Here is an 11259-nt window from a genome sequence, read left to right as displayed (position 1 = left end):
AAAAAAAAAAAAACAAAACAAAACACAGATATCCTAACAAGCATCAGTATTATATCTATATCTATATCTATATCTATATCTATATATATTTTAAATAAGAATTTCTTATAGATTTGTCCTGGGGGACCACTGATATTCTTGTTGTCAATACTGTACTTGAGTTTTTTAGATGTGAATTTTCCCATATTCCTTTTAATTATGACCTACTTAAGGACAGATATTGGCTTAGGTCTTATTAATATTTGGACTTTCCATAGCTATTATTGTGCATTTCAGATATTACAGATGCTGAACAAATAAATAAATGGGATTCTGGAATCCTTGAATTGAAATTAAACTAGAGGATGACATGTGGGCCAACCTATTCTGACACAAGATTGAGTGTGAATCATCCTAAACATTTTCATGAATTCTTTTTCTTCAGAGTTCCTACCACAATTTGTGTAAACTGAGCATTATTATATATGTAAATGTCATTGCAATGTATTACCTGGTGGTTTTGCCTAAATCTTTTGTATATATAATTTGAAAATTTCCATTGGACTTTTATTCCAGTAGAAAAGAGAATATATATGTTTATATATTACTTATCAGAAAATCAATAATTTAGGTTTTATAATTAATGCTAGTTTTCTAGAATTTTTTCCATTCATTTACTCTACTCCCAAATTTAGAGAAATGTCTTCTAATACTTGTTATTGTTATCCTTATTATTTGAAATAGAATCTTGCTACATTGCTCAGAGTGGTCTTGAACTGCTGGGCTCATGAGATCCTCCCACCTCAGCCTCCTGAATGCTGAAAATGTAGGCATGTGCACCATCTCCAGGCTGACTTGGACATGAAAGGGACTTTTACACGTTTTTCTGAGTCAGTTTTCTTCTCACTTTCAATGAATTGCTCACAATGCTTCTAGAGTGATTCTCCAGAGTAACAAATCGGACCATTCCATCCACTTGCTCAAACCTTAGTGTACAATTCAGGTGTGAAAGTTAACCCACAGCACTTTACTATAGTCTTCAAAGCAGTCATGATCGAGCACAAATTCCATTTCCAGGATCACCTCTTTAAGTCGCTCCCCACAGTGTGCACTGATCAGTCTGCAGCTGCCTGAGTTTTACTTTCATTCCTTTGTGCCTTTGCCCTTGAACATTTGGCTCATCTCTCACCAGCCCCCAGCGGCTCTCAGCAGAATGAAGTTCTCCTGTTTGTGATCCAGTGACCCCTGGCTGTGCTCTAGTTCATCCCTCTGTATTTTATAGCTAGGGGTGTGTATAAAATGTGCCTGTGCTTGAATCTTGGACTATTGCATCCTAGCTAAATGCCTTTGGGGAGTACATGGTGTTTTCATTTTTCTCAGGACAGACTTCATCTACTTCACTCTTATGTCCTCAGTGGTGCTTTGCACAAGGCAGGTGTCTGAGCTGCAAGAATACGGACTACAATGGGCAAGTGGTTATTAACAAATAAAAATTACTCTTAAAATGTGGAGGCAACTGGGATCAATGGACTTAAATAATGTAGTTTATATGGTTTAAGAAAAAATTAATATCACTTTTACAATATGTTTTAGATTAAAAGATGACTTCTCCCCAGTGTCCAGACTGAAGGAGACTCCTGCTTACATTTCTGCTTTGTTTTAATCCTACTATCACCCAGAAGGGGATTTATGGAATCAGCCCCCTGACACAGGAAGGCAATGGAGGAAATAAATCCAGGGTGAGCCACAATCCGTTTAAGAACATGTGGCCAAAATGAAGAGTGATCAAACATAATACTGCTAGGATAATTCTCCACTGATTAAAGAAAAGGTGTAAATTCTAGGGTTATCCTGGTGCTGATGGCTCTAGGGAAACATGTGCTTTACATATTTAATGGAGAGGCTTAGCTTTTGAACATATCATTTCTTCAGTTTTGACATCAAAAGAATTATGATTCTATATTGGGGAAAATAATGGGATTTATACATCACCCTTATTCTGTGAGTTCATCTCCTTATTCCTATTCTTATTTGGAGTTTTAGGTACTGACCTTTCTTAACCTCTATTTCATTCTTTCTTTTTACTTTGGCTTCTTTCTTTCCCACTCCTCCGTTCCCTTTCCTCTTCTTTCATTTTCTTTCTTTCTCCTTCTCATGTTCTCTTTTTTCCTTTCTTTCCTACTCAAGAAAATCTGCACACTGAAATGTGTTTGAAACATTTTGGGGCTTCTACACTTGGACAGTGTTTCTAATATAAAAATATTTACTAGCATTTGGACTTCCATGTTAGAAAATGTTGCACCCGAAGTGTTTTATCATTTAGCTATGATGAAGCATATGGTATGTCTCATAATCCAGAATACTGGCTAATCGTATAGACACTAACATCTTTATCATTTGCTGCTTTTTATTCTGAGAACCTCAAAAGGCTGTAAGATCAAACATCCTCTGAGAGACACCTCCAATTCAGAGTGCGGCTGTATGGCAAGAAAACTGTAACTCAGCAGCTGAAGGACCTTGAGAATATCATATAACTCTTGTGGGGCTCAGTTTCCTTGCAAGTATAAGAAATGCTCCTTAAATTCATACATATTTCTGATACTCTTCTGTTGTAAATCCATACAAAGTCTTGCATATGGATCTGCCATATTTTGCTGTATTTTGATTTTTCATAGCATTAAACTGATGGAAGATTAAAAGTGAATCTGAATTATATTTTATAGGCCTGTTTCTCCAGCTGGGGCAAGAGATTAGTTAGTATCTTGGGGGCTCTTTGAAGCTATTCTAATTTCAAATGTATCAGTTGGAGATTTGGAGGGAAAAGCCCATTAAATTATTTTTGAAAAAGTATCATATATCTATCAGAGGATAGAAGTTTTTAAATTCATTGAACACACAGAGTAAGAACTCAATATTTCTAAATGGTGACAAAACCACAGCATGCTATTACAGGCTTTCCTGTCTCCTCGGCAACTGCAGATTTGCTCTCCTTGGAGTTTATCAGGGAGAATTGGGAGGGAAAAGATGGAAAGGTACTGTGAGGTTTTCAGCGTACAGATGGGAAGGAAGGGGCCCTGGAATGTCATGTGGGAAATAAAATTTCCCTTGAATGAAATCAAGACTAGTGTTCACACCTTTGCAGAAACTGCAGAAATGTGAGTCCCTTGTCCTGAGAGTCTGTTATAAACATCTATTAGCCTTGCCCCTTTGGTAGTGTGGGCATCAGAGGAAACAAACGTTTTGCTTAATCCTAACCATTGATGGGCGACAGTGGGAACAGATCTCTTGTTGCTGTAAGCTAGCAGCAGGCTGGAGGAGTGGAATGCAGAAAATCCTCTCTGGGGAGGGAAGTAATAGGATAAAAGGACCATACAAAGTGGGTCGAATGCTGACTCCTACTTCCTTCATAGGACTTGGGACAAAAATTTGGAACCAGTCTTGGAACTGAGGAGAATATTTTCCATATCTCTGGTGGGCATATGTTCCAGTGCTTGGAGAGTGGTTTACAAAATCTTAACAACAGAAAGCTATCTTCCAAAGAATTCTCATGCAGGTGCCTCAGCTATGACATAGACAAAGGTGATGTTGCTCTAATGGAGAGGAAGAATGTGTGTGGGGGCACTTCCTTTTCTCCTTTCTGCCTATCTCCTCAGTGACACCTGAGCACTCAGAGAGATGAATCCCTGTGAGCAAAACCTGCAACTCTCTTGCACTGAAAAGATTCTAACAATCCCAGAACTCAGCTTCTGGAGTGGCAGTGGATTACTGTAATGAGATCTGTCTCTAGAGCCACACAAATTTGGGTCTGTGAACTAACTTGTTATTGATCAGTGGTATGGCCTTTGGCAAATTATTTACCCCTACAAGCTTCAGGGGTAAAAGCAGAATTACCAAAGTAATGTAGGCAATGCACCCAGTAAAGACTTTGGCACAAGATAAGTGATTGAGAGATGGTCTTACCCTTCCTATGATAGGTCCTCTTATTATCCTTGATATCATCTTAGTCATAGAATTTAAAGATCCAATTAGGGAAGACTCACAGGTATGATCTGGTGGAAAGCTGCAGCCATCCATGATGTTTGTTATGGCAAAAGGTTGTGAGGGGACCCATAATTGCCATTCTAACTTAAGGAGATGTCTTAGTGAATTTCCTCATCACTGGGACATGACCCCTGATGTCCATAATTTATTTTAGCTTATGCCTATGGTCCATGTTCAGTTGGCTCCAAAGCAAGACAGCACACAGAGGAGAAGCATGACAGCAAAGAAGCAGAGAAGGCGAAGGGAGGAGCTGGAGAGGGAGATAAACCCTTGAGACCACTCCTCAGTGACCTCCTCTTCCCACCAGACCTCACATCCTCATACCAAACCAGCTGTAGACCCTCTAATTCAATCACCTTCCAAAATACCCATCTATGAGCACATGAATCTTTTAGAGGACATCTGTATATAAACTATAAAAGAGAAGAATGAGATCTTTCCTTCCTCTCAACCTCAGCTAGGAGATGACAAGGAAAAGAAGTGCTGAGGACATATTCTAGAGCCACATCAGTGACTCCAGATGTCTCAAGTAGAATATGGTAGAATGGTCCTTCCTCTCTGTGACTATTTTCATGTGACCAGGCAGTACAATCAGAAGGGCATCCAGAATCAAATGGTCCTCAAAGAAGAGGAAACAGTAGAATCAGAGGCTTAGGATCAACTCTAGCTTGATTCTTAGATTCTTTTTTTTTCCTATGTTTGGTAGGCCCTCCCCCCTGAAAGTCCCACCACATCCAGGGAAAGGAAAGCAAGAATGGGCAGCACTCGTGCTGATTGTCAATGGCGTGGTCAACTGATCCTTTTAGCATTATTATACTGTGTTCATTTTACTGTGCCACACATGACTAAAGAGTCCACAGCTAGTACAGAAAGCTGTGAGGTAGATATGTAGAAGCCCAAGATCCAATTCAGGCTCTCTAACTTAAGGGATGCATTTGAACTTGAGGCCTCATTGCCTTCCCATATCTAGCTGAACAAGACCAGTCTTAACTAAAGCATTTACCAGGAGTTTTGAAGGGCCAGCTGATGGCCCAGTGTGGCTTGCGCCCTCATGTGACAACTCCCTATACACAACACACTTGACTTTGTCTCTCCCCCATTGATTTCACCATGGGGGCCTTAGAATAAACTACTTGAGATGTTGTGTCCCTTGTTTTGTTTCCCAGGAAAACATCACCCTCTTGCACTGAGTAAAACTCAGTCACACAATCCGAGAAGTTGTCTTTGGAGGAAGTGTCACGGCCACTTAGATTGCCTACAGCCAGTGGGACACACATATGATGAGTGGTAGGCAGCATCGCTGGCCCGGGTGCCAATACTTGATCCAAGACTCTCAATTGTCAAGTTTCTGTTTCCAGTACTGCCTTATACGGTGTGTTCGTTTGTCTTTCTCTCTACTTTTGCAAGTCTTCTCCATGTATCCTGCCTGCTGTGGCTTCAATGTGTTCTCCAAACCACTTGTTTGGAGACTTAACCCCCACTGCAAGTGTTGAGATGTGGGCATTGAAGAGGAGACAGGATATAAAGGCACAGCTCTCATGAGTGATGGGTGCTATTACCTTGGACCCGGGTTAGTTATCACACCAGTGGGTGCCAGATAAAAAGGATGAGTTTGGTCTCCTGCTGTCTGTGTTTCATGCACATGCTCTTTTGCCTTCCCATCTTCCACCACAGGAAGGCACCCACCAGATGCTGGGCAGATGTTGGCACTGTCCTCAGACTTGCAGCCTTCAGAGCTAGGAGCCAGATTAACTTCTATGCTCTATAAATGCTCTAGTCTTGGGTGTTTTGGTGCAGCAATACAAAATGGACTATGACACTACCTTTCTGACAGACTTTAAATAGAATCTGTGGCTTTGTTCCTGCCTGTGTGGACCTGTGGCACAGTGGAGTTTAATTAAGTCTCAAGATTAATTTAAGGTATGAAGCTGCCTGCCACTGAAGAGTCTCTGAAGAGAACTGGGAGCTTAAGCCCATCTGAAATGTCTCCTGCAGACAGGTCAAGTTCATCAAAAGTCACCTTCTGCCTGGCACTCCAGTCGTTAATTCCAGGCAAGCTAATTGATGTGTCAGTGACAGACAGTGATAGGATATTCTGTCTGACAGAGCCACCTTCTTAGAAAAGTAACCTGACTTGATTCCCTCTGATGTACCCCCTCTGTCTCAGGCAAGGTTGAATGCTGCTTAACTCTTTAGGAACTTGTATCCTCCCAACTTGTCCAGTATATACTCTATCCCTATGGTAATGCTGTCTGTCTGAGAGCTCAGTGGGGTATATGACGCCCCCCCCCCCACGCTCAGACAGGAAGAGCCATTGCCACATAATCCTATCCATATAAAAGGCATCACTGCCATGAGACAGGTGCATACACCCTAGCCATACTCCCCTAAAGTGAAAGCTGTACCTTTGAGGCTCCCATACAATTCAGGAATGATGCCTCTTCTATGTGCAGTTCCACAACACTACATTTATCACACCATGCCCTGCACATGTAAGCATCTGCATGTTGATACTCAGCCTTTTTGTAACCCTTTCCTTGAAAAATCCTAGTAGCAGGGATCTATGAGGGAGTGGACTTCGTAGATTCCCTTTTTTGGCCTCTTTGTAGTTAGTCACAAGCAGCTGTACACAGATTCTGTGGGTTTCAAGTTCCAATTCCTCCAACACCCATGATGTGCACCTACCTCACAGATCTGCCTGGATCATTTCTTCCCCAAGGACATGAAAGACTACACTCTCCACTCCTCTAGAGCTTGGTGAAGGTGCTGCCTCCCCAAAGTGCTCCCTTTCTTGGCTACATACCAACAACTGTCACGCCTTCCCCAAACCCTATGTCTCCTGGTACTCCTCTCCTCTCCTCGGCCCTTGCAGCTGACATCCTTGCTACATTACTTATTGATCAGTTTATGTTAGTCTCCTCCAAGAGAGCAAGTCTCCACAGGGATGAACTTTTTCAGTCTCATCACAGCTCTATCCCTCACAGTGCTCTGTGACAATGTATAAATGTCCAATAGGCACTGGGTGGGGAGTGGATTCCACTTAGGAGAATCTTGTAGTGGGCACCAGGGATCTGCTCCACAGCCGAAGAAATGCTGAAGCCTGAACAATCACCACACACTTAAAGCACATCCTAAGAGGAGGACAACATGGATGAGGGCTTGTCTTAGCTCTGGACAAAGCCGCAAGGTCAAGGCTCTTTGCTTGAAACTCTGAGTCACTTTATGGCTGTTCCATGCATGAGCTGTTGGGAGATTCTAGAGAAAAGGGAAAGCAGTGTCCCAAGCCACAAGACCATCACCCATGCATTCCTCCTGCCCTCTGGTGTTCCATCACCAAGAGTCATGTTTTCAGTTTTGATAATGTGAATATTTTGTTCCGCTTCTCAAGTTGTTGTATGAAAAAATGAAATCATGTATGTGAGCAAAGTCTTGAAAATCGGGAAAGTTGGAATTGTGAGCTTTTATCTAATCAGTCTAACCTTTCCACTCACCTCTCCACTGGGGCTTAGTTTGGGGGGCTTGTTGACTCAGCTGCACTTACTGTGGCCAGGAGGGAGTCCAGGAAGTTGCCAGAAAAGACAGCGCCTGTGGAAAAGGAAGTGCTGAGATGCAGGCTCAGCCCCGTCAGACTTCTTTCCAGGCTACCAAGCTGCTCGATAAAGTGGATGTTGGAAGGATTCCCTGAAAGATGAAAGGGGCAAAAAAGAAAGGCAGGCAGACAAGGACACAGGAATTGCCTCATGAGGCAGAACCAGGGTAATCACTAATCAAAGGTTTGGGGGCTATTCTGGGGACTCAGTAGAACCGCACTCTTACTTCAGTGTGTTTTTTTTTCCCCTTCCCTATTATCTTGCTCCCCTAAAGATTATGTTCTGCATCAAGTGGGTGTGTTTTCTATTATACCTCAATTTCTCCAGGAAAGCATCCTGAAGGTCACCTTTATAGAGTTCTAACTCTTAAATTAGGATATTTTGGAAGTAACAGGGGGTGCAGGTTGATTCTCAAGAATTGGGACAATAGGCATAAATAAAGAACATACAGTCACTTCTGTTGAAGTCCTTTCTCATAATGCTATGCTACAGATGACTTGGCGTTACTTAGTTTCCTAGAGTTAGCTGGGCCCAGAGTGAGGTAGAGCAGTGTCTCTCCAAACTTACTGTGAATATTAATTCTGACTCAGTAGGTGCAAGGTGGGGCCTGAGAGTTTACAGCCAGGCAAGCACCAGTGTAGATGGGATGCTGTAGAAGCTGCTGACTCAGGGACTATGCTTTTAGTAAGAAAGGGATTAGAGATTCATTCTAATTGTACAGCTAGTATAGCAGAAGCCAAAGAAACCATTAACACATCTATACTGGTCCCAGGCTCCACTTTAGAGCCCTGCAGGGGGACTCGGCCATGAACACAACGGGCCATTATTGAGAAGAAGATCAGAGGCACTGATTGCCTTCACTCCCAGACTATTGTTTGAAAAATGTCTGTATAGAAAGCAACACTGGAAGACAGAGATGCTCTCTCTCCAGAGCAAAGGGAGGCCATGCTTACAACGCTTACTATCTAGTATAAAAAATTCTGGTTTCCTAAACTCAGGTTCCTCTCCCATTCAGCAACTCATTGTGGCTGTGAGGCTTTTCATGTCACTCTGTGGGCAGCAGAGATTGGCCTATCTGCACAAAAATGATGATATTCTGCCTGCTGTTATTGCTGTCATGAACTTTCATGTTTTGTGCTTTTCTGTCTCTGACTCAGGGGTCTTGTGTATTTTTACCAATACCCATGACACTGTGGCAAGTTATCTTGTTGGTTTGCAGGTTGAATGAGTTTAGATCCTTCATGGTTTTTAATATTAAAGCTCTTGATATTACAGATGCAATCAAATCCATGGGTCATACAACTGAGAATACAATCTTGGCTAAGACTGGATTATTCCTTAATGCCTTAAATTATTCCTCACCAAGTTAGAGGAAGTGACATACTGCGGGTATTAGTGAATCATTTTCTTCTGAGAACAGTAATATTTTTATAAAAGATGTGCAGGGTCTGACTAATACCAGACCAAATCGCCTATGTACACTTCCTTCATTCTCCTGGCATGGTCATCCCTAAACACACACACACACACACACACACACACACACACACACACACACACACACATCCTGTGGGCCTTTGATCAGATCTTGCTGTGTCATCCTAAACCAGCAACCTCAGCTCTCCTAGCCATTTTCCTGCAGGTTCTGTACATTCTACCACAAAACGCTGGCAGTCAGGTCTGCAGCTCTGTGTCATTTTGACTCTTTGCAGCCAGAAATAGAGCTAGCTGTAGGTGACGTGTTAAGCTAATTGGACAAAGGCTGTCTGGTGTTAGAAGGCCTTTAGCTGAACAAAGTCTGTAAGACCCTGGAGGTTGACCAGATGCATATATGGGCCAGGGGGAAGCTGGGTGATCTTCTGCTAACCACTCTAATTTATAGACTTCCTAATTCATGAACTTAAGGTATTATGGCCTCGGCAGTTAGAGTTGGTCTGAAAGGAGAGATAAAGTAAAACATAAATAAAACCTGCTATTGATAGCTTCAGGGAGGTAACAAAAATGCTGGCAGGTACCAGACAGTATTCAAGGATCTGAGATGCCCAAAACTGATTCTTCCCCTAGTACTGGGAATTGAACCCAAGGTTTTTGCACAGAGCTTTATCTTCTGCCCTTTATTATTTTTTGAGACAGGGTCTTAATAAGTAATTAAGTTGCCAAACTTGTGATTCTTTTGTCTCAGCCTCCCAGAATATTGGGATTACAGGCCTGAGCCACCACACCTGGCTTCAAAGCTGATTTTGAGGATTCTTGGTCCCAGGATCTGGGTGACTAGAAGTTTCCCCCTACAGTACTGTCATTCCAGCTCCCATGGAGGGTGGAGGCTGGTCACTTTCCACCTCTCCCTGCTTCATTTCTAGGGTGAAGAGATCGGTTCATCTAGTTTGGTGTAAGCCCTACTGGACTTACATATTCTAAATCATGAAATGCCTATTAAGCATTCTTATTAGAGTATTAGATCAAATCACAGGCCCAGTTTTGGAGAACAACTTTGAGTTGGTTTAGTCTGTGCTAAAGGCACCAGTTTCTTTAGTATTTTCCACTTTTTCCTCAGTTCTTCTCAGGACTGAATCCCAGCGTGGCCCCTAGTGTCCCACCAACACCCCACCAGAGGCACATAGGCCCCCTCCCCTCTCTCTGCTCCCTACCACGTGCTTTCTGCACCCAGCATGCCTCACAGCTGGGAAAATGCACTCATGCTCATGTGCAAAAGGTGTTGGCAAGAGCTAACAGTTTGTTTTGTTATTTCTCTGAAGGGTATTTCTACTTTACCAGTGCATCACTCAGGACTAGGGTTGAGACGATGAAGGGTGACACCTTGAACATGACATGTATGTACTCCGAGAGTGGGTCCCTCCTTGAAATCTGTACACTGCATACTTCCCTTATCTCTCCCTAGTCCTGCCCTGGTGCAGCTACTGGAAAGGAAAATGTGTGGCCCAAGTCCCCTGATGGTAGATAAATCAGTACAGGGAGAGACTTTCTATCAGGCTTCCAATCCACACTCCTCCTTGGGAGTCAGACAAAGCAGGCTGCCCATCTCCTCACCTCTCCTGGTACCCAGAGAGTGGGGAAGGCAGATATTATTCCTGTACCCCAACGCCAGATAGAGCGACTCCACTGGATGATGTCACCAGTTGAATAAAAGCTCAGTGTGACATCCAGCCAAGCACTTAAAGCTCTCTGGGCTCCATTCTGGTTCCTTAATCCTTGACTATGGATTCTAAAAAGAATCCTGGGACATCAATTATGCAGCATAAAGATTCTCCCTTGAAACAAAACTTACTCAGTTCAGTGAGCATGGAGACTCGACGGTATTTTGATTTCCCATTACATTCATTAGCGTCAGGTAGAATTCCTGTTGCAGACACAGACAACAACAAAGAAGAAAAGAGATGATAACTGCAAACACACTGGCTTTCAAAACCTGACCACAATATCCAAGTGTGCCGTATGACTTGGTGCTTTATCTTAGCAAAGTTACTCTCAGGTCCAAATCCCGAATATTTTTCTGGAATTAGAAAACCACATATTACAGTTGGCCCTTGGTAACTGGAGAGAATTGGCTCCAGGAACCCCATGTATACCAAAATTCTTGGGTGCCTAAATCTTTTCCTTTTCCTTTTCCTTTTCCTTCCCTCCCCTCCCC

General features: G+C 42.6%; 2 protein-coding genes across 2 annotated transcripts in view; both read right to left on the bottom strand.

Annotated features, from left to right (window-relative positions):
* LOC102010459 (potassium channel subfamily U member 1-like) overlaps nucleotides 1-1031 on the bottom strand; it is a 7165-nt gene extending 6134 nt beyond the window's left edge. The window contains exon 1 of the mRNA XM_005398408.2: nucleotides 966-1031. Coding sequence (XP_005398465.2) covers nucleotides 966-1031 — 66 coding nt within the window. The remainder of the gene's footprint in view (nucleotides 1-965) is intronic.
* A 6494-nt stretch (nucleotides 1032-7525) lies between these two features.
* The window catches only part of LOC102010135 (potassium channel subfamily U member 1), a 133212-nt gene continuing 129478 nt past the window's right edge, over nucleotides 7526-11259 (bottom strand). Inside the window, exons 23-24 of the mRNA XM_005398473.2 lie at nucleotides 10897-10968; nucleotides 7526-7701 (exon numbers count right to left, since the gene is read on the bottom strand). Of these exons, the coding sequence (XP_005398530.1) occupies nucleotides 7526-7701; nucleotides 10897-10968 (248 nt within the window). The remainder of the gene's footprint in view (nucleotides 7702-10896; nucleotides 10969-11259) is intronic.

The sequence above is a fragment of the Chinchilla lanigera genome, unplaced genomic scaffold (assembly GCF_000276665.1).
Source record: "Chinchilla lanigera isolate Chin_1 unplaced genomic scaffold, ChiLan1.0 scaffold00062, whole genome shotgun sequence".
In the NCBI taxonomy this organism is placed as follows: domain Eukaryota; kingdom Metazoa; phylum Chordata; class Mammalia; order Rodentia; family Chinchillidae; genus Chinchilla; species Chinchilla lanigera.
This window is presented reverse-complemented; position numbering and strand designations above follow the sequence as displayed.